The sequence below is a fragment of the Orycteropus afer genome, unplaced genomic scaffold (genome assembly GCF_000298275.1).
Source record: "Orycteropus afer afer isolate SDZICR_OR568_19922 unplaced genomic scaffold, OryAfe1.0 scaffold00148, whole genome shotgun sequence".
NCBI lineage: Eukaryota > Metazoa > Chordata > Mammalia > Tubulidentata > Orycteropodidae > Orycteropus > Orycteropus afer.
In genome coordinates, this window is record NW_006921735.1 from 4,160,785 (window position 1) to 4,185,587 (window position 24,803).

The 24,803-nt window shown below is 34.1% G+C and overlaps 1 protein-coding gene across 1 annotated transcript in view; it reads left to right on the forward strand.

Annotated features, from left to right (window-relative positions):
- LRP1B (LDL receptor related protein 1B) overlaps nucleotides 1–24,803 on the forward strand; it is a 1,967,638-nt gene that overhangs the window by 1,797,148 nt on the left and 145,687 nt on the right. Inside the window, exons 78-81 of the mRNA XM_007946050.1 lie at nucleotides 12,160–12,383; nucleotides 13,491–13,597; nucleotides 21,243–21,359; nucleotides 23,509–23,682. Of these exons, the coding sequence (XP_007944241.1) occupies nucleotides 12,160–12,383; nucleotides 13,491–13,597; nucleotides 21,243–21,359; nucleotides 23,509–23,682 (622 nt within the window). The remainder of the gene's footprint in view (nucleotides 1–12,159; nucleotides 12,384–13,490; nucleotides 13,598–21,242; nucleotides 21,360–23,508; nucleotides 23,683–24,803) is intronic.

Sequence of the window (24,803 nt, forward strand, 5' to 3'; positions counted from 1 at the left end):
AAAAAAAAAAGTTTGAATTTTAAAGTACTATATTCTGAATTTTGCAAGTTAGAGTCTACTCAAAGTATATGTGGTGTTGTAGCTGTGTGTTGCTGAGTAGATTCTGACTCATAGCAGCCCTATAGGACAGAGTAGGACTGCCTGCCTATTTGGTTTCCTAGGCTATAAATCTTTTTTTGTTTGTTTATAACTTTCAATTGTGATTTGGGTGAAATCTAGAGTAAATTGGTTTTCCATTCTGCAGTTCATACACGTTTTGTTTTGTGACATTGATTGTAATCCCCACAATGTAACAGGACTTTTCCTACTTCCTTCCTGTAGTTACCATTTTCCTTTGCTCTTCTTTCCTAACTATTCCTGCTTTCTGAACTTTATCTCTGGGCAATTGCTGATCTTTTGATCCTTTATTGTTGATTGTTCTAAAGAGTGCACACTTTCTTGGTGTTGTTATAGACCTATTTGTTTGCCTGAAAGTTGAGCTGCAGGGCTGAGTTCAGTTCCAGTTTTGAAGGGTGACTAAGGGCCATAGTCTCAGCATTCCATTTGTCTTTATCAGACTAGTGTGCCTGGTCTTTTTCAGGATTTGGAATTTTATTCCACACTTTTCCCCACTCTATTCAGGATCTCCTGCTGTGAGAGCTGTTGTCAGGCACCATTTAGTTCTTCTGGTCTCAGCATCATGTAGGCTGAGGTTCACATGGTCAACTAATCCCTTGGACTAATTGTTTGCATGTGTTTTTGGTTTTCTTCTCTAATCTCTGCTCCAGAAGGGGAGAAACTAACAGTTGCACTTTAGATGTCTATTCATAATTTTTTAAGACCCAAATTGCCACTCACTAAAGTAGGATGCAGAAAAATGTCTTTGTGAACATTGTTATTAGGCTGTAAATTTTTACTAGAGTAATATGCCTGCAGAGTGGTTGATGGATTTGAGCCACTGACTTCTTGAGTGCTTGTGCTGCCTGCTTCACCATTGGGCCAAACATATTTCTTTCTCAGCCTATAACTTTGTAATCTCAGCTTTCATGTGACTTTGATTGAATACCTGACATTATATGGGTTTTGCTGCTTTAAATGATAATCCTCAGAGGGTGCTATGCTTACTGATTTCCAGGTAATTCAGGTAGGGGGATAATGTCAACATTGCCTCTGTAATCTCCAACAAATGCTTCACTCACTAATGCCCACAAGATCACATATTTAAGGCTACATCAGATCCAGGTTTATCAGGAATTAAGCTGGGGGTCACTTGTTGATTTGGGTGATGGTGGGATGGTATGGAAAGAGTCTATGCTAGCATGATGACATTGGGGAAAGGAACGACACTGAAACGTACACATCATGTACAGACAAGGGAGGCAAAAACTAGTATATGCACAATACTGTATCAGCGTTAACACCAAACACCAGGCTACAGATAAAAGCATAGACAACTGAGAAGATCAGGTAGAGGTCAGTGAACAGAATTGTACTCTAGACCAAGAATATATTTTGCTAAAGATAATCTTACATACATATGAGTGATACAAAATTAGCCACACTCATTACAAAAGCAACAGAAGACAGAATTGGAGTAACCTCTCAGAGACAACCAAACACCTTGAGAGAGAATCACTGGGCCTGCTGACTCAAGAACATAGTATCAGGGGACACCAAGCTCACTTGGCACAACATAGTACATAAAAATCTTGTTCCACCACTTAATTTGGTGAGTAATGACTGGGGTCTTAAAATCTTTTGAGCAGCCATCTAGGATGAAACTATTGGTCTCCTCTCATCTGAAGCAAAAAAGAGTGAAGAAAATCACAGCCAGTTGGAAATAATTAGTCCAAGATATGATGGACCTTGAGACCAGAAGAACTAGATGGTGCCCAGCTACCAATGCCAACCTTTTGGGAAGGGATCAAAACTGGAGATCCTGGATAGAGTGGGAGGAAAATGTGGAACAAAATTCAAAAACACAAAAATGACAATAATTACTTGTCAGATGGAGCCTGGTGGAGCTCCCAAGACTATAGCTCCAGGTTACACTTTGGGCCCAGAATTAAACTCACTACCAAAGATTGGCTCTCAGCCCAACAGTAGAAAGACCTACATGCAGAACACCTACTCTAGGGCAATGTACCTGCTTAGTTGAGGGAGATACACCCCTGAGAGCAATCAGCTATGCTGCACCAGAAGAGCAGCATTCACATAGAGGGAAAACTGAACAGACAGGAGTGCATAGTTGCGAGGGGCAGAGAGAGAGGATGGTCACAGGAATGAGAACAGAAGAGAGTTTTTTTTTTTTTTTTTTTTTTATTAGGATTTGGGTGAAGATTTACAGAGTAAATTCACTTTTCATACAGCAGTTCACATATACTTTGTCTCATGTCATTGACCAAAATTTACAATGCAGCAGCTCCCCTCCCACTTCCTCCCCATAGTTACCTCCTCCCAGTGTCCATCCCTTCATACTCTTCGAGAGGCCCATTGTCTGCCAACCCTGTATATGATCTTGGATACACTCTCCATTTAGACATACATAATTGTTTAACTTGTTCACCCATCTATCCGTCCCTATACCCATGTTTGCTTTCATTGACAACTCAGTATTGTATTTACAAAGGGGTTCATATTTGTTGTTTGTACTGCCCATGTAAGGTTTGGGGATGGTAAGCGGGGTGTGAAATCAAATATACGTGAACTGTTGAATGTAGAACAAATTTTGCTTTATAAATTTGCACCGAAGCACAATAATAATAATAAAAAAGAATGTATAGTATTTAAACTGTTACATAACTTACTATTTAGAAGTTAAAAACATCTTATTATATCATATTGCTTAAAGTCTTTATATTAGGCCATGTAATTAAGAGAGAAAACACAACAGAGTTGTCTTAAACCAAGTTCTTATGATTCTAACTTTAATGTATTTCTTTGTATGCCATATCATTGTTTATATAATAGTATTTTGACAGGTTTTATTTTTTTTTTTGATAAGGGACATGGGACATAGAAGAAATATATGTCAAGGAAGACTCAATATGCTAAAATAAAAATAAGAAACAAAAATTGATAATCAAGATCACATGTATTTCTGAATTTATAATCCAAAACAAATTTTTTACTTTTTACAGAAATTATCTGAGATTTATGTGAATTTGTTTGGTTTGATTTTTCTTTAACAAAGTTTGTGTCAAGTTGCCACAGTCCTGAAATAGATCACAATAGCCTTAAAATTATGTGAAATAACATAATGATTTCTAAATAGAAGCCAAGGGTTTCATCAATGATGTAGTTTTTGAACCCTTACACATTCTACTTTTGAATATAACTTTTTCTTGGTTCTTTTTAAATTCTGTCATTGTTAGATGAGTCCCTTAATTGAAATATTAAATATTTTTTTCATAATATTAGTGAGTCAATAGAATTTAGTAATATTTAAAATTTATGTATTTATTATTTTTCTCCATTTTCCTGGTTTATGGAAATTTAGTCTGATTTATATTTTGTGCATCAGATATACAGATTTTCATTTACTGTATACACAAAAAAATTTTTTTTTATACTAGGTTTACATCTTTGTCTCAATAAAGTTTTATTAAGAAATAATTAGTTTTGATAAAAATGGATTGACATTCTCATGCTTGGATTGTATGTTGTTGTTGTTAGCTGCTGTTGAGTCAGCCACTATATACAGTAGAATGAAACACTGCCCAGTCCTGCATCATTCTCACAATTGTTGCTGTCTCTGAGACCGTTGTTGCAGTTACTGTGTCTATCCATCTCATTGAGCGTCTGACCCTTTTACATTGACCCTCTACTTTATGAAGCATGATACCCTTCTCTAGGGGTCAGTCCATTCTGATAATGTAAACAAAATATGAGAGAGGGAGTCTGACCATTCTCATTTCTGTGGAGCATTCCAGTCACACTTCTTTCAAGACAGGTTTGTTTGTTCTTCTGGCAGTCTATGGTATTTTCAGTATTCTTCACCAACACCACAATTCAAAAGCATCAATTCTTCTTCAGCCTTCTTTATTCATTGTCCAGCTTTCTCATGCATAGGAGGTGATGGGAAATACTGTGACTTGGGTCAGGTGCACTTTAGTCTTCAAAGTGACATCTTTGCTCTTTAACAATCTTTAAAAAGAGGTCTTTTGCCCTAGCTTTTCCCAGTATACAAAGATAAAGAAAATGACAAATGAAATGTGTGCAATAACCTCAAGTTATTCTATTAACCGTATTTTATTATCTTTTTTTCAGTACATTTCCAACAGAAATTTTGTTAAAAAGAAGATGGTATTTCTATGTGCAAATGCTTGAAGTCCCCTTCATCTATTTTTCCCTTTACTTGATTTAAAACAAATTTCTCCAGGACTTATATAGTTAGTTTACCAAACCTGGAACTGTGACATATATTTTACAGTCCACAGCTACAAAAGATTAGTAATTTAAAGGAGTAACCTCTACTTTTGTTATAATCAAGCTGTCAATTTTTCTTTAAGATTTAAGGGTTTATTCGTTTGACTAATTTATCTCTAAAAAGAAGTATGCCTCAGGCCCCAAAATTTTGACTGTGTATTAGAAAGCTTATTAGAATAGAAATCATCTATCTGGAGAAAGGAGTCAAAATGTGTCCTACTTTGTGCAACAGTATGAATAATGGTTTTGTTGTCAGGGTAACCACATACTCTCGAGGCTCTTAAACACCACATTTTATTAGTACCTCTAGTTCCTTGGCCTCTCGGTCTAGTCAGTTAGCTAGTCAAAGGGGCAAGTTCTATATTTTCTTTTTTTTCCAATCTGATGTTTTTGTTTTGTTTTTAGCCTCTTTGGTGGCAAGTAGCTTAGCTTTCCTGTTCCTGTTTTTCCATAGTCTCCATTTCTACTCCTAGAACCTATTTTCTTTTTCTGTGTGTTCCCACTTTTTACAGTTACCTGATTGATTTTGATGTCTTGTCCTTAAATTATCTCTTCATAATATCAATATCCAACAGTAATCTCTGCTTTCAACATCCAGCCAACAGCCATTCAATATGAGTCCCTTTCTTGCTATGGGTTGGAAACGACTCGATGGCAGTGAGTTTGGTTTTTGGATTTGGTTCTATGGCTTATACTATTAACAATCCTGGTCATTCTGAGAATGATAAAGAAGAATTATCTCCTCATCTAGAGATTATAACCTTGGGAACTCAATGGGACAGTTCCACTTTGTTATATAGGCTAGTTATGAGTTGGAATCAACTCTTTGGCACATGGCAACAACAACTGATTACAAAAGTTGATTTCCTAATTTGAACATAAGTTGTTTGAAAATACCCACTGCCATAGATTCCAAATGATAGTGACCCCTATAGGGTTTCCAAGCCTGTAAATCTTTAAGGAAGTAGACTGCCTCGTGTTTCTCTCAAGGAGTAGCTGGTGGGTTTCAACTGCCCATCGTTTGGTTAGCCTTAACCACAGTGCTACTAGAGCACTATTCTTTTAGAATAGGACCATGTTATAGCCTGCTTCTTTTCCTTCTTCTTTTTTATTTGTTCTTGTTTGATACATTCAGTGTTGAGGATCGATGAGCATTCAGGGTGTTATGAGTTATTAGGGATGAAGACCTGCTAACCTCTTCATGCTCCTGTCATTATTTTCTGAGAATCATCTTGTCACTGATAATGGTATGGCTGCAGACTGAATTAATTCAGTGATGACCATCTTTTACTCCATATTCTGATTATTTTAGTTATTACTCAATGACAGTGAGTTTTTTTGTTTTTTTTTTTTAAATCCTGGAATCAAAGAAAAAAAATGTGTAGATTTAAGTGATTCTACAGTTCATCATTATTTTTGTGCTTAACATGATAAGCAAGGTTTTTCCCCTTTCATAAACTATATTCTTCACACTATAAATGAGATGTAAGTTTGATTTATCTTTATAGAATTAATTGTTGATATCATCATCACTAATCTGCTTACGTTAAAAAGTATCATTACATCAAACTTATATAGGAATTTAGCTTAGGAATTGGCCTTAATTGTCAGCAGGCCAAGTTAAGAAGCATAGAATGGACATATTATCAGCCTTTATTTTTGAAGTTGAATTGTATAAAATGAAAATGTTAAATTCAAGAAAAGTGGAACTTTGCATGAAATATTTCATATCTTTTCAGGGATACTATTAGGGTAGATTTCACATGTTTATATTTATCTCTGATAAAAGAAAATAGATATTCTTCTATGTTCATGATAGACAACCTTCATCACATATTTTGGAATGGTAAAGTTTTGCTGTACTGGTGTTAGAAAATGAAAATGTGTTCCAACAGACTCTAAAAATCTCATAATGATAATTTTTGCCATTGCCTTTTGTATTTATACATTTATGACACACATTGACATGTAAATACCATTTGGTGATATATTTACTTTCAAATATTACATAAATGCTGCCAAGTCGTGGATGGGAGGAAACTCATTCAGTCAATTTAAATAATACTGGAGTGTTTGGAAATGATTTTGTGGTTTGGCTAGGACAGATATATATATTCTACCCAGCAATGAATATTAGTTAAATGGCATTTCTAGATCACACTGTGTTTTACAATTACCTTTAGTAAATATTGTTGGACAGATGAATAGTATTTTTTGTTAGAGTTGAGGAAATGTTGTTGTTAGGTGCTGGTGAGTTGATTCCAACTCATAGGGACCCCACACACAACAGAACAAAACACTGCCTCATGCCACACCGTCCTCACAATGCTGTAGCCTACTGTTGCAGCCACTGTGTCAATCTACCTTATTAGGGATCTTCTGCTTTTTCAATGAATATTTCTCTCATGATATCATTCTCCAGGGACTGGATTGGTCCCTCTTGACATCACGACCAAAGTATGAGACATGAAGTATTGCCATCTTCACTTCTAGCTAGCTTTCTGGCTGTACATCAATCAGGACAGATTTGTTTGTTCTTTTGCAGTCCATGATATATTTAATATTCTTCACCAGTACCACAATTCAAATGCTTCAATTATTATATCTTCCTTATCATTGTTCAGCTTTCACATGCATATGAGGTGAGTGGAAATATCATGGCTGTGGTTAGAGTCCCCTTAGTCATCAAAGTGACATCTTTGCTCTTTAACACTTGAAAGAGTTCTTTTGCAGCATATTTGCCCGATGCAATATGTCCTTTGATTTATTGACTGCTACTTCCAAGGGTGTTGATTGTGGATCCAAGAAAAATGAAATCCTTGACAACTTCAGTCTTTTCTCCATTTTTCATTATGCTGCTTATTGGTCCAGTTATGAGGATTTCTTTCTTTCTTTCTTTTTTTTTTTTTTTATGTTGAGGTGGAATCTATACTGAAGGCTGTAGCCTTTGATTTCCATCAGTAAGTGCTTCAAGTCATCTTCACTTTCAGCAAGCAAGGTTGTGTCATTTGCATATAGCAGGTTGTTGATAAATCTCCCAATCCTGATGCTGTTTTGGTCTTCTCCATATATTCCAGCTTCTCAGATTACTTGCTTGGTATACAGATTGAATAAATCTGGTGGGAGGATACAATCCTGATGCACACATTTCCTGATTTTATACCATGCAATATCCCTTGCCTGTTTGGATAACTGTCTGCCTTTTGGTCCATGTACAGGTGCCTCATGATCATAATTAAGTGCTCTGACATTCCCATTTCAAAATGTTATCCATAATTTGTTGTGATCCACACAGTTGAATACCTTTCCATAGCCAATAATACATAGGTAAGCATGTTTCTGGCATTCTTTGCTTTCACCTAATGTCAATCTGACATCTGCAATGATGTCCTTCAATCCATGTCTTCTTCTAAATCCAGTTTGCGTTTCTAGAAGTCCCCCTCAATGTATTGCCACAACTGTTTTGAAATATTTTCTGCAAAAATTTACTTGTGTGTGATATCTTTGATAAAAATAAACAGATAGATAGATAGATAGATAGATAGATAGATAGATAGATAAAAGAAAAACTCATTGCCCTCAAGTCATTTTAACTCGTAGTGATCGCTCCTTGGGTTGCCAAGGCAGTATCTTTACAGAAGCAGATTGCCCAATCTTCCTTCTGAGGAGTGGCTGGTGGGTTTGAATCACCAACCTTCTGGTTAGCAGTCAAATGCCTTAGGCATTATACCACCAGAGTTCCTGATATTGATGATATTGCTCAATAATTCCCGCATTCTGATTTATCACCTTTCTTTGGAATGGGCACAACTATGGATCTCTTCCAGTTGGTTGGCCAGATAGATGTTTTTCAAATTAAATAGATGTTGCATCTGTTTCTTGAAACATCTCAACTGGTGCTCTGTCAATTCCTGGAGGCTTGTTTTTCTTTGCCAATTCCTTCAGTGTGGCTTGGACTTCTCCCTTCAGTACCATCAGTTCTTGATCATGTGTTACCTCCTGAATGGTAGAACACTGACCAATTCTTTTTGGTACAGAGACTCTGTGTATTCTTTCTACCTTCTTTTGATGTTCCTGCATTTTTCAATACTTTGCCCACAGAATCCATTAATATTGTAACTCAGTGCATGAATTTTTTCTTCAGTTCTTTCAGCTTGAGAAATGCTGATCATCTTCTTCCTTTCTGTTTTTCTAATGCCAGTTCTTTGCCCATTCCATTATAATACTTTGCCTTGTCTTCTCGAGCCACCTTTTGAAATATTTTGTTTAGCTTTTTTGCTTCATCATTTTTTTCCATTTGCATTAGGCTCTCTACATTCAAGGGCAAGTTTCAGAGTTTCTTCTGACATCCATTTTGGTATTGTCTTTCTTCCTTATCTTTCTATTTACCTTATTTTTCTTCATGTATGATGTCCTTCATGTCATCGTACAACTTATATGGTCTTCAATCATTAGTGTTCAATGCATCAAATCTATTCTTGAGATTATCCCTAAGATCAGGTGAGATATAATTAAGGTCATATTATGATTCTTGTGGACCATGACGTTCAGTGTCTGGGAGGCACAGCTCCATAGAACAGTCAACCATAAACATTGAAAGGACAATGATGATATTGGGCTTCTCCATTGTGTCTTTCCCCAGACATATTCGGATTTGATTCCTGCTTAGTCCATCCGGTCAGAGTCACATATATATTCACCATTAATGTTGTTTAGAGAAACTATTTGCAAAGAATAAGTCACTAGTCTTGCAAAATTCTATCATATTATCTCGGGTGTCATTTTTATCACCAGTGCCATATTTTCCAACTACCAGTCCTTCTTTGATTCCAACTTTTGTATTCCAAATCACCAGTAATTATTGATGCATCCCGATTAAATGTTTAATTGCAATCAGACTGAAGAAGTTGGTAAAACTCTTCAATTTCTTCATCTTTGGCTTGAGTGGTTTGTAAATAAATTTGAATAATAGTCATATTACCTGTTTTCCTTGTATGAATATGGATATTATCCTATCATTGGCAATATTGTACTTCAGGATAGAAGTTGAAATATTCTTTTTGTCTATGAGTGTGACACCATTTCTCCACGATGTGTCATTCTTGGCATAGTAGACCATCTGATTGTGTGACTCAAAATGACCAATCCCAGTCTATTTCAGTTCATTCATGCTTAGGATATTGATCTTTATATGTTCTATTGTCTTTTTCAAATTTTCCAAATGCCTAGATTCATACTTCGTACATTAAACATTCTAATCATTAATGAATGTTTGCAGCTGTTTCTTCTCATTTTGAATTGTGCTGCATCAGAGAATGAAGATCTCAAAAGCATTACTCCATCCATGTCATTAAGGTTAACTCTATTTGAGGAGGCAGCTCATATACTGAATGCCTTCCACCCTGAGGGTCTCATCTTCTGGCACTATATCAGATAATATTTCCATGATATTCATAAGGTTTTCAGTGACCAGTTATTTGAAGTAAACTGCCATGTTCTACTTCTGTCTTAGTCTGGAAGTTTTGCTAAACCTATCCACCATGGGTGACCTTGCTGGTGTTTGAAATACCAGTGGCATAGCTTCCAATATCCTAGTGACATGCAAGTCACCACAGTACAATAAACTGACAGACGAGTACAATCTGTGGAAAGAGGCTACTATCCAATTTCTTGATTTCAATTTTGAAGCCAGTAGGTGAAAATACTGATAATAAATGTCATTAGAAATTGTCTTTAGGTTCTGTTTTTAGTTCAAGCCATATTTCCCTTCTTTGAGATCCTAGTAATCACATAATAGAGAATGACTTGCAATTCCTGTTACTTGGCATCCTATATTCTTTTTGAAATGATCATTCTTCTCTTTGAATCCAAGGCATCTGCTTAAGAAAATCTGCTGACCATTAAACCACGCAAGAAATTATCATGTGTTTAAAATCCATGTTTTCCCAAGGCTACAACCCTTAGTCACCCTTCATGCCTCCCGACTCACTCTTTTGGTTCACTCTTTAGGCCTTCCCAGTTACTTTCCTGATTCACCTTTCGGACAAATAGACCTATGAGATGAACAGTGTATGGGGGGTACAGCTCCTTAGAACAATCAGCCATAAAACATTGAAAGGGCAATATTTGCCCAGAGATAAAGCTCAGAATGTAGGAATGGATATGAAAGAAGGTCAAAGAGAAATGGTGAGCACAGGGCGGAAGTGGGAAGAGTGCTGTTTTTTGCAGGGATTTCAATCAATGTCTCCAAACAAAATGTGTGTTAATTGTTGAATGGACAACAAAATTACTCTGTAAACTTCAAACCAAATCACAATAAAAAATTAAAATAAATAAATAAAAATGTGTATAATAAAAATCTTATTTTAAAAAAATCCATGTTTCTACTGGCTATTTGGTCATAATGATATTCTTACATGTTGATTACATGTCTAGATAATATAATCATTGTCAAATAATTGTTTCTAGTCTAGATATAATACCTCTTGGAATCTTTTTCCACTTTTGGCTATGCATAGTAAACCTGACAGTGTTAAAACAATTAATAAACTAATTTCTGCTCAAAATAATCAAGGTAATTGAAAGTCTCTGAGCTTCCATTAAATGCCTTGCTGCCTATTCCTCATGAACACTCTTAACTTTCACAATAACTCAGTGAAATTCTATATTAAGCAGAAAATCCAACTTCTCTGATGTAATATTGCAACTTTTTTCAAAAGATGTTTACATACAATATCTTTCTAAATATCTCTATCTGTGCTGAAGTTTCTTTTTTTTTAAATTTTTGAATCAAACTATGTATGGTGAGAATGGAAAACAAGTGAGACTTTGTTATATTGCTGACTAGATTATATATGGGTACAAACTGAAAAAATAAATTTCTAATTGTGTCTAGCTAAACACATGTATACTCTAAATTCAATCAACTTTAACAGTTCTCATTGAGTCAAGTCCAATCCATGATGACCCCAGGTTTGTCATAGTAGAAGTATGTTTGGTATGGGTTGTCAATAGTTAATTTTTCAGAAGTTGATCACCAGGACTTTCTTCTAATACAATTCTCTACAAACTTTTCAGTTAACAGCTGAACATATTAACAATTTACAGCATTAAGGCACTCTTTTTCCTGAGTAAAGACCCAACAGAAATGAGTGCTTGTGACTATAAAAATATATATGTACAAGAATATTGATGGCTTTAGGTGTAATGGACAAAGACTATAAACAAACCAAGTGGACATATAGAGTGGTAAACAGATGTGGGACATTCATACAATGAACACATATAAAAAGTATTAATAATGGACAAATACAATAGCATAGAATAATCAGACATTATCTTAAGTGAAAAAAGTCAGGCATAACAGGTTATGATTTCATTTATCTGGGTTTGTTTAAACTAATCCAGGATGTTGTAATTATGGTTACTCTCAGAGGAATATTGATTGGAAGAGGTCACAAAAGATAGTTCTGGAGTGCTAGAAATATCTAGTTCAGTAGTGGTAAAACAGAGAAATTCATAAATAAACTCCATTGAACTGTACAGGTAAGATTTGTGCAGTTATAAATCTATAAGGAATAATAATAAAATAAAAGGTATGTGTTCTTAGGAAGTCTATGTAGCAAGTAACATCTGAGCATGGTCACATTCTGTTTTTCAAATATCAATGTAGGTAAAAATCAATGTATGCATACAGAAAGTTCTATTAATTTGCTTTTAAAAATACTGTGGTTTTGTTTCATTTTCTTTTAGTGTCCTGAATTTAAAAGACCCCGGGACATTGCAGTTGACTGGGTTGCTGGAAATATTTATTGGACCGATCATTCTAGAATGCACTGGTTTAGTTACTACACAACTCACTGGACCAGTCTGAGGTACTCTGTCAATGTAGGACAACTGAATGGCCCCAACTGTACAAGACTTTTAACAAACATGGCTGGAGAACCCTATGCTATTGCTGTAAATCCAAAAAGAGGGTAGGTTAATGGCCTCATATATATATATATACATATATATATATTTTTTTTCTTAATATAGCTATCTACCTATGGACTGTGGTTTTATTTATTTAATGAGTATTCAATATATAATAAATTCACATTTCTGAAAATCACTGTGTACTTCCTTCTGTATAAAATCATGCCCTTTTCACTTGAAATAGTGTGTGGAATTTTATTTTTTCCAGAAAGATTCCTACAATATAAAATCTGTGTTTGCATGTTGTGAATACGTGCATGTTGCAGAATAATGAAACTGATGTGATATACACATTTTTAATCTAAAATTGAATTTTCATCATTTAAATATATCAAATATACAGTATTGATGTTTTGAGGTATTTGTAATAATAAACATTGAAAGCATATGTATAAAAAAATTTAATACAAAGCCTTTCTTTTTCTTCCTGAAGGTTAAGAAAAAGAAAGGCTTTGTATTAAATTTTTTAAATTTTTTATACATACATTATAAGCAATAATCAAAAAGAGAATAGGGAAATGTTAAAAAAAAAAAAAGAAAAGAAAAGAAAAACCTCTTAATCATCCATATAGTGGATCATAAGATCCTCTGTAAAAAGAAAAAGAAATAAACTATTAATGAACTATTATTTATTTATTACACTTATGCAGGATTTTGTCTTCTAAATGAGAGAATTGTTTCAATTGAAAAAAATAGTTATTTCCTTATCAAAAAAATACAACATTTTGATGTAACATCCAAAATAGAATAAACGTTCTGTCACAACAAGAAGATAGTTTCACATGGTAGAAAAATTTTGCTTCAGAAATTTTAATGGAATTTCAAAAACTGAACTTTGGGTATCAAATAATAAATTATCATTTATCTTTAAGAATAGTTGTCAAAATTGAAGTACACATTATAGAATTTGTTTCAATGTCAATTCCTGGGACCCTCTGTTGAAGGTTCCTATTCTTTGCATTTAGAGCTGAATCCAGAAATCTACATTTTAACACACTCTGGAATGGTTCTGATGCATATAGTGTGGAGGGATACTGCCTTTTCAGAACTGAGGCAGGTTGTGCAGTACCATCAACAGTCTAACATATTTAACCTATTGTCTTCAGGATGATGTACTGGACTGTTGTTGGTGACCACTCCCACATAGAAGAAGCAGCCATGGATGGTACTCTGAGAAGAATTTTAGTGCAAAAGAATTTACAGAGGCCCACAGGTATGACATGTTTCTGACACACTCTAAAATGAAAAGCAGTACAGTGCCTAAGGCACTTGACTGCTAAACCAGCCACTCCTCAGAAGGAAGATGGGGCAATCTACTTCCATAGTGATAACTGCCTCAGAAACCCAAGGAGGGGTCACTATGAGTTGGGTCCAACTCGACAGCACATAACAACAACAACAATAAGAGTATTAGTATTATCATATTTTTTCTTTTTTTGGCAATATAATTTTTACAAGCAATAAAATAATTTATAGTATGTTTTCATAAGTCATTAATATCACATGTTCTATTTTCTAAACATACAAGTCAGATCTTTACCATGCTGCCAATTTTATTGTAGGTATGTTATTTGAAAATTGCTTAGGATGTAAGGCTTAGCAGAATTTCACATGCTTGAAATTTTGACAATTTATAGCAATGCAAAAGATTATTTTTTGCAAATATATGTTTATGATGAAATAGATGGCATTATTTCTGAAAGATGAGAGTCAAAGAAATGCAAAAATATAAATAATTTTTGTGAAAAACAAGTTTGGTGATTTCTTACCTTGTCATCTACAACTCTTTTCTATTTGGCTTCAATCTCCCTCCCAGTCTAGTCACTTAAGCTACTACTCTTTACTCTCTGAAATGTTCAGGAACTCATGTCTTTTTTTTTCCTGCTACCATATTCTTTCTCACCTACCATCATCCTCCCAGTTCTTCCATATAGAATACTTTTCCAACTTTTTTTTTTTTTGGTCTACTTTTTAAGATCTAACATTAGCAATTCTTCCTAAGCAAAGCATTTTCAGTCTGCAGCAGTCCTGGAGATTCTGTGCCACCTTCACTCCTTTCCAATCTTTATGGCATTTTTTTTTTTTTTAACAACATTCTTTGTAGTATCTTTCATAGTTTTTAATTTATTCATATTTTTCATATTTTTCACTTATATTGTTATTAACTTTCAATATGCTTATGCCTTCTTCTCCCACTAGATTGTTTTTATTCTTCATGGAAAAAGTAAAAAGCCTTGGAGTTTAGTTCATTCACACAAAAATGTCTTCCTTCAATCGTTTATTTAAAAAATACTAACTGAACCCCTATCATGTGCTAGAAACTCTCCCAGATGTTGAACAACTAAGTTCTTACCCTTGTGAGGCAGGTTCCAACACTCATAAAATTTTCCTTTTTTAGAGAATAGAATATATATTTGTATATAACATCAGATAAGTACTATAAAGGAAAAATAATAATAAAGGATGGGCATGTCAATACTAAGTGTAGTGCAGATATACTGAATTTTCTGCTCAGCCTTTCTGAGAACTTCTGACACATTTATAGGAATAGACTCTCAGAAGCCATTTATTCACTCATTAAACACATATTTATTGTGTGCCTAGTATGTAGCAGGCATGATTTCAGGTGTTTGTAATATACAACTCAATACATAGTCATAAATCCCTGTCTTCCTGGTACTTGCATTCCTCCTGGTAAGGGGCAAAGAATTTGGATGGAGATAGATAAAAATAATATTTAATAAGTAAATCATGAAGTAAGTTATCATTCTATATGCTTTGGAGAGAACACCAAAAGTAGAGGAGAAGAAAGGGTCAGGAATGGAGAAGGGACAGATTGCAATATAAGATTATTATGTGATTAGAGTAGGCCTTTTGAGAAGGTGACACCTGAGTGCACTTTTTGTGGTCCTGTTGCTCAACCATGTTGTTGTTGTTGTTGTTATGTGCCGTCAAGTCAGACCTGACTCATAGCGACCCCTCCTTGGGTTTCCGAGGCAGTATCACTGCAGAAGTAGATTGCCCCATTTTCCTTCCGAGGAGTGGCTGGTGGGTTTGAACTGCCAGCCTTCTGGTTAGCAGTCAATAGGTTAATTAATATTTCATTGTAGAACCTGGACCCAACATAAGCCAATTAAGTACAGATATCTCATAGGTACTTGAATACAAAAATACCTGAATACAAAAAAAAAAAAAAAAGTCATAATATCTTCAAATTATGGTTAGAAATAAATTATAACCCTATAGGTAGAGTATAACTGTCTCATAGGGTTTCTAAGGCTGTAAATCTTTATGTAAGCAAAGCAAACCTGCCAAATATATATCCCACAGAGAAGCTGGTAGATTTGAAACACCAACTTTTCAGTTAGAAGCTAATCATTTTGGACCCCTCTTATCATCTCTTTAATCCAGAATATGGTAGTGTACATTTACTGATTTTTAATACTTTAAAATCTTAGATTTCTTTTAACATGAAACTCAACTCTTGTCCTTTTTCTGAAAGCACAGAGATTTTAATTTGTTACTATGTTGAAAACTTCTCCATCAAATATTATATTGGAACTATGGCTAAGAGAACTGAAGAAAAAATTCAAACCACCAGTTGCTATATTGAAGGATTCTGTGACAAACAACTGAACAACTCAGGAAGCATCAAGGAAAGCTAGAAGTAATAAACAAATTCACTGGACCAAATAGAACTGGTCCATATTCTGCCATTTCTGGAAGTATCATATGATTAAGAACTGATGCTATTGAAAGAAGTCCAATCTGCATTGAAGGCACTAGAGAAACAAGCCTACAGAAAGATGGAATACAAACTGAGATGTTTCAACAAATGGGCGCAACACTGAAAGCACTCAATTGTCTATGCTAATAAATTTGGCAGACAGTTTTCTGGTCAACTGACTGGAAAAAGCCCATATTTGTGTCCATTCCAAAGAGAGGTGGTCCAACAGAATGGAGAAATTATTGAACAATATCATTGATACCACATACAAGTAAAATTTAACTGAAGATAATTCAAAAATGGTTGCAACAGTAAATCAACAGGAGACTTCTAGAAATTTAAGCCAGACTCAGAAGAGTATGTGGAACAACAGATATTACTGCTGATACTAAACACATCTTAGCTAAATGCAGAGAATACTAGAAAGATGTTTACCTGTGTTCCATTGACTATACATTCAAGTCTGTAGATCATAACAAATTGTGGATAACATTGCAAGGACTGGGAATTCTAAAACACTTAATTCTGCCCATATGGAACCTATTCACAGACAAAGAGGCAGTCATTGGAACTGAACAATGGGACACTTCACAGTTTAAATTCAAGAAAATTGTCAATCAGTGTTGTATCCTTTCACCATAATTATTGAATCTATTTGCTGAGCAAATAATCTGAGAAGCTAAAGTATATGAAGGAGAATGTGGCATCAGGTTTGGAGAAAGACTCATCAACAATCTGCAATATGCAAATGACACAACCTTGCTTGCTAAAAATGAAGATGATTTGAAGCACTTATTGGTGAAGATCAAAGACTATAGTCTTCAGTCTGGAATACACCTCAACATAAGAAAACAAAAATCCTCACAAACTGACCAGTAAGCAACATCATGATAAAAGGAGAAAAGATTGAAGTTGTCAAAGATTGCATTTAACTGAGATCCACAATCAACGTTCATGGAAGCAACAGTCAAGAAAAATGATATGTTGCACTGGGCACATCTGCAGCAACAGACTGTATTAATGTTTTAAAAAGCAAATATGTCACTTTGAGGCTGAAGATAGTCCTGCCCCAAGCCATGGTATTTTTGTTGCCTCATATGCATGCAAAACATGGACAATGAATAAGAAAGACTGTAGAAGAATTGATGTCTTTAAATTGATGTCTTGGTGAAGAATATTGAATATACCATGAACTGCCAGAAGAACAAATTTTCTTGTAAGAAGTACAGCCAGAATTTTCCTTAGAAGTAAGCAATGATGGCAAGGCTTCACCTCATGTTCTTTGAATAAGATCCCAGTCCCTGGAGAAGGATATCATGCTTGGTAAAGTAAAGGGTCAGCAAAAAAGAGGAACACCCTCAGTGAGATGTACTGACACAGGGCTACAATAATGGGCTCAAGCATAGCATTAATTGTGAGGATGGTGTCAGACCGGGCAGCATGTTTTTCTGCCCTTTTGTTGTCCATTGGGTGGCTATGAGTTAGAACCTCAATGGCACCTAACAACCACATGTCCATTTCTCAAAAAATATCATTTTCTGTTTTATTTTTATTTTTAGTTTTTGAGATTTTAGTGGGAAAAAGGAGAAATAGAAGAAAGATCTTAGAAAATTTCAGTCTAACAAAAGTGAAATACAAAAATTCCCAAAATACCATAATGGTCTTGTTATCATGGGAGATATTAAAAAAATGACTACATGCTTAGTGCCATTATCATACATCACTAAAACTTAGTGAATCTCTGTCTTTATCTTTATGTGTCTTCCATTATGCTTTGTTAGAAGAAGTATGATATTTTATTTTAAAAATTTCTCTAGTTTCCCCATGTTGGTCCCAAATATTAATCATTTTCAGTTCTGATAAGAATGAGTGCCTTGAGATATGACTTTTATTTTATTTTATTTTTTAGATTTTATTATTGTTGCTTTATTAAAGACAAAAAGAAGACATGATATTTTAAAGGTAGAAACAAACTTTTTATTTCATATAAACTTGATTCTCAACTTTCTCAACAGGAAAGTTAGTAGATTCCTTTATTAACTTTTTAATTTAAAGGACTCTCTTTTTTATTAAAGGGCTTAAGGAAAAATCAAAGTTATTGATTTTTTGCATCTTTTGGAATATAAATCCCACTCATCTGAAAGCTTTGTTACATAATTTTTATCGAGATACAATTCTATTCAATAGTACAGTGTGTGACCAGAACTAATAAAGACAGGTATAATGCAATGTATTACAATTTGAGAATTATTACTGCTACTGAATTTGAAAAAATAATATTATCAATTAACATGGTTTTGACACCCACTGTCATCTTTTTTATGATTAGAAAATGTATTATATTTTCATGTAAGGATAAATTTTGTTGGGAAAACTTTTTGTTGTATCTACCTCTTTATTCTATCATTTTGGTAAAAGTGAAACAAAAGTATTGCCATTCTTCTTAGACATTGTTTTGAAGTATAATGGCAGCAGCAGGAAATTGGGTTATTTTATGATTCATGTTGTCCATAATTATACATGAAGAAGCAAAAACACAACTCCTAATATGACTCTAAGTAGCATATTAATCATTGAGCATCAACCAGTAAAACATGAGGCAGTCCTTTAAATTATTAATTCATTGCTCAGAGAGTGGTTGGGCACATTACATCTTTATATTATACTTGAAGAACAATATTAACATTTAATTTGATTATATTTAGACCTTGTCTATGTTTTGCTGCGATTCATAAGGCTTTTACTAGCCAACATTTTCAGAGATAGACCTCCAGGTCCTTCTTCCTGGTCTATCTTAAACCTGTCCACCATTGATGATCCTGCTGATATTCAAAATACAGTAGCATAGTTTCCAGTGTCACAATGACACAAAGCCATTATAGCACAACAAATGATGCAGTGATTGTAAGGAGGAACAAGACCTGGCAGTGTTTCATTATGTTGTACATAGAGTTGCTATGAGTGGTAATATACTTGATGGCACCAAACAACAACATATCTATGTACATAAGAGAAAAATTATTATGGTTTAAGCCATGAATTTCAATCTAATTATTAAGCTTTGCATCATATACACAGAAATATAGTTAGCACAAACTCAAAAATAACTCATTCACTTGCCTTGCAAACTAGGTTGTAGCTGTTATTTTCTGCAGGATCTACGTGGAAAAGGTCTTCAATATTTAGCTGTCAAAGAATTTTAATTGCATTGTACTGTCAGAAGTATGTAATGTGAGCTCCAGTGGTGCAAATGCTCAAATTTTCAGCTTCTGCGAACCAAAAAGTTGGTGGTTGAGACCAGCCCAGTGGCTTTGAGGGAGACAGACTTGTTGATCTGCTTCTCTAAAGATTATAGTCAAGAAGACTCTGTGGGGCAGTTGCACTCTGTCACATGAGATCATTATGAGCTAGACTGAACTGGACGGCACCTATTATCAACTATGACCAACTAAATCATAAAAATTAGTATCTACTTAATAAATGTTTATTATAGAATATGCTTAGTCTTCTATATTGTAGAAAACACTTTAAGATACCCTGTGTCTGAATTCACAAAATTAAATATTAAAAAAGTAAATAGAAAAGCCTTTAAAATTCATTTTCCTACGTAAAATGGTAGACTACAGATAATTGCACATTGTATTTTACTTTTAGTCACTGACAAATACCAATGATGACAATGAAGATAAGCAGCTCTGAGTAAATTAATGACTAAAGTAAAAAATTTAAGCACCACTAGACACTTAATTAAGGAACTCGCAATGTAGTGATTAAGACATTTGGCTGCTAAACCAAAGGTCAGTGGTTTGATCCCAACAGCTGCTCCACGGAAAAAACATGAGGCAGTCTGCTTCTGTAAAGATTTATAGCCTTGGAAACCCAGTGTGGATCACTGTGAGTTGGAATTGATTTGATGGCAGTGAGTTTGGTTTTGGTTGGTGAACCATAATTAAATAATTTTCTATTCATCTTCCCTACTATAATCATTAATCTTTAGTAAGTTGAAGTTCAGCATGCATGCGGGTGTCTTATGACACTGTAGGACAACTCCAACAAAAACAACAAAAGAAAACAAACCTGTTATTGTTGAGTTGGTTAAGGAGCCTTGGTAGTTAAGCACTTGGTTACTCACTGAGAATTTAAGAGTTTGAATCCACCAGCTGCTCTGCATGAGAAAGATGTGTCAGTCTCTTTCTGTGAAGAGTACACCCTTGAAAACCGTATGGTTTTCAAGTTCTATCCTGTCCTATAAAGTCTCTGTGAGTTAGAGTCAACTCAGTGACACATAACAATAGGAGCCCCATGTAGGAGATCCCATGTAATCCCATGTAGTTGAAAATGTCTTATGATTAATTTAAGCCCATGAACTTTTTACATTTGAAGAACTGCACTTTCATGGAGGAATTAAGAATATACCTAATTTGTACTATATCACTTAAAATAATGTAACATAGTGATATTAATAATGAATTCATTCTGCATATACTAGATTATGAAGATAAAAAATTGAAATATAGTGCAAAAATCTGATGTTGTTCTTGTTATGTAACATCGAGTCAGACCCGACTCATAGCAACCCCTCCTAGGGTAAAGTCTGATAGGAATAAAATAAAATAAAATAAAATAGCTGTGAGGTGGATTCTGACTCATAGTGACTGTATAGCAAACCTATAGGACAGAGTAGAACTGCCTTATAGGATTTCCAAAACTGTAACCTTTATGGAAACAGACTACTACATCTTTCTCCCATAGAGTGGCTGGTAGATTCAAACTTCCATTCTTTCGTTAGCAGCTGAGTGCTTAATCACCACACCACGAGGGGCCTTGAGAGAAAAATAGTAATAAAAAGAAAAATATTCTGGAGAGGAAAAGTAATTAATAAAGGTTGTTTCTATGCAAAATAAGAGTTTTATTATAGTTTTTTAAATAAAATCTATGTATTCTAAACACATGTGTTCCAGTTAATAAATGGTTTATTTAAATTTTCTAATTTCTACAGTACTTTGATGTAGACTGGTGCCATTTCTAATATAATATATCATCCATACATACGCATTAAGAAGCAAAAAAATAATTTTAAAGTAATCTCCACTTGATTTTTGTTATTTGTCCATGTGTGTTGATTTTGCAGGTTTGGCTGTGGATCATTTTAGTGAACGCATTTACTGGGCTGATTTTGAGCTCTCTGTTATTGGCAGTGTTCTGTATGATGGCTCCGATACAGTAGTCTTGGTCAGCAGCAAACAAGGTTTGTGAAATGTTTTAGTTTTCAAATATTATTTAGAATATTAAATAAATATAGTATGGAAGCTTTCTAAGCATGGATGCTTTTGGATTTTCTCAAAATTCTCCTTTCAACTTGTTGCTTTTATTGTGGATTAAATTTTTCATTCTCACTTGAAAAACAAAGAGCTCTGGTGACACGGTAATTAAGGCATTTGGTTGCTAATCAAAAGGTTGGTGGTTACAACCCACCAATCATTCTGCAGGAGAAAGATGTGTCAATCTGCTTTACAGATGGGGAAGTTCCACTGTGTCCTATAGGGTCATTATGAATTGGAATCGGCAGTAGATTTGGTTTTCTGGTTTACTTGAAAAAAAACAAAGAGGCCAGCACAGAAGAACTTCTTACATCTATAACAAACATGTCCCACTGCTGCCCAGATTCTTAAAATAATTTTATTCTGTTGTTTCTGTGGCTATTTCATTCTGAGCAGACCAATTCAAGTAGTCAAAATTAATACCTGTGAAAACTAATCTTCATTTCAAATTGCAGTGATAGCAAGAAGGAAATTAGTTGTGTATAGTAAAACATCACAGTAACAATTATTTTTATAGGTAATTTGTAAGTATACACTCACCCATGTGAAAAGTAGTATGCAAAATTGGCAGGGAGCCTAAACCACTAGTAACCTGTGGATATGCTTGTACTCTTCTTTTTGACACTGTTTTTATTGCTGTCTCTTTGTCTCCTATTTTTTTTTCCTTTCTTGTTTTCTGTCTCTTTCACACACTACTTGCATAGCTTGCCTGATTCACTTCTTTTTATTGAATCTAATATCTTTTCCTTCATGATCTTTCCCCTTTCCTTATTTACGAATGTTCATAATACACATGTGAAGCTTTATATTGTTATAATTATTGAATGTAACATTGCTTCTTCATTTTTCAAGAAAGCAGAGAAGTTGAGACAAAATAATGAAATTGTGTTTTCATTGTGCCTTTGTCCAAAGTGTATTTTTTGTATCAATAGCCCTGGATGATGGTATTTCCAAACTCCTGTAATTGATTACAATCAAGTAGACCTGTTTCAGTTTAAGTTTACATTTTACTATTTGAAGAAATAATGATGAAAAATACATACACTTAAAAGGAATTTTATGTTTTATTAAAATATAATTTCACTTTGTTATAAATTTTAATACTGAAAGTTAGATTAATTCATCTTTCTTTAAAAAAAAAAAAATATCTTATCATAATGACCTACTGCCAACGACTCAGATCTGACTCATAACAACCACCTTGGGTTTCCGAGGCAACATCACTATGGAAGTAGATTGCCCAACCTTCCTTCCAAAGAGGGGCTGTTGGGTTTGAACTGCCAGCGGTCTGTTTGAACTGCCAGCCTTCTGGTTAGCAGTCAAGTGCCTTAGGCACCATGCAACCAGAGCTTCTCTTACAATAATAGTCATTTAAAAAAAAAAAAAAAAAAAACACCTCACTGCCAACAAGTTGGATCTGATTTGTAGCGACCCATCCTTGGATTTCCAAGGCAGTATCACTACAGAAGTAGATTACCCAATCCCCCTTCAAAGGAATTGTCATTCCTATTATTTTTAGTTAAACTAGTCACATGTATGATTGCCACTTGCCAGTTTGGTCTCCTTATTGCATTTCAGTAACAGACAATAGTAATGTCAAATATTTTCTAGGATTTATTTTTTAAAACAAACTCATGATTGTTTGATAAACTAGTGGAGTAAGTAATCCATTTTGTTCATTAATTCAATCCAGAGCACAAACTGAGAGTTTGTGAACTATCTGCTTTTATACTATGGATGTGGCGGGCCCCCATATTTTGCTTTTGTTTGTGACTTCACAACAGAGAACATTGCTTTGCATGTAATAAACTCCCAGCACATGCTTTGTGGTGGCTAATATGATTAAAGTAATGATAGAATTTTTTTTTCATGTTCTGAAAGAGATGTTTAATGTCTCATATTTCCACTGCAAATACATTAATTAGAACGACTTTAGAGCTCAAACTAAAAAAAATCAATCCTTAAATTTTAAATAGTAAAAACATTTCTATATGATCTTGGATAAATTTAGATGATTTCCTTAAGTCTAAATATATACATTGCAACTTTTCTAATCCTTCCTTTTTAAAATTCTAGGCTTGTTACATCCACATAGGATTGATATCTTTGAAGATTATATATATGGAGCAGGACCTAAAAATGGTGTATTTCGAGTACAGAAGTTTGGCCATGGTTCTGTAGAGTACCTAGCTTTGGATATTGATAAAACAAAAAGTGCTTTGATATCTCACCGTTATAAACAAGTAGACTGTAAGTATAATATTTTATAAGTTTCAATCTATAGGTAAATTTTCTTCTTTATATCTCTTAAAAGAAAATATTTGAAATATTTCAATATCTTGACCTCAGTGAATTCCATTTCAATTTTGATATCATTAGACTGAAATTTATCAAAGTCAAGATTTAGATAATGCAAAATTTTTCATTTCTATCATAAAAATTTTGGGAATTTTCAACATTTGTCAATGTTTTCTTAGAATTGATAAACTCATTGCCGTCGAGTTGGTGACTCATAGAGACCCCTCCTTGGGTTTCTGAGGTGGTATCACAATGGAAGTAGATTGCCCAACCTTCCTTCTGAGGAGTGGCTTGTGGGTTTGAACTGCCAGATTTCTAGTTAGCAGTCAAATGCCTTAGAGACTATATATTGAATTGTATATATTGAATTTTGTATATAAATATATAAAGTCTCATTCTATGTTTTAAAATGTTTAAAACCTGTGAGTCTATAGTCATTGTTAGCTATTTTCTCTCTGGTTACGTTTAACAAAGTCACTGTCATAGAATTAACATTTCATCCTTAAGTGTATCTAAGGAGAACTTTTCCTGAGTTCTGTTTACTCTGATCTATTTTTCTTTTGATTTATTATTGCTACTTACCCTCATAGAAAGGAGCAAGTGAAAAATCAAGGTTATTTTATTTTTAAGAAAATGACTTTTAAATAATTCCATCAAAAGCCATTGCAGTGCAGAGTAAACAAAAAAAGGTGACTGAAATTCAAATAATCTCTCATTATGTGTGAGCTCACTGTTAAAGAAATTCTTTAAGATTTATATGCAGTCATTCCTTATGGTAAGTAAAAAAAAAAAAAGAAAAAAAGACTCATTTGATGCAATTACCTGGAAAAAATATTAATGATTTTTGACCAAATCAGTTTCAGAAGAGATTAAAACAAAATATGTATGGATTACACCTCAACATAAAGAAAATAAAAATCCTCACAACAGGACCAATAAGCAACCTCATGATAAATGGAGAAAAGATTGAAGTTGTCAAAGAATTCATATTACTTGGATCCACAAATCAGCACCAATGGAAGCTGTTGCTGTTGTTGTTATTGTGTGATGTGGAGTCAAACCCTACTCATAGT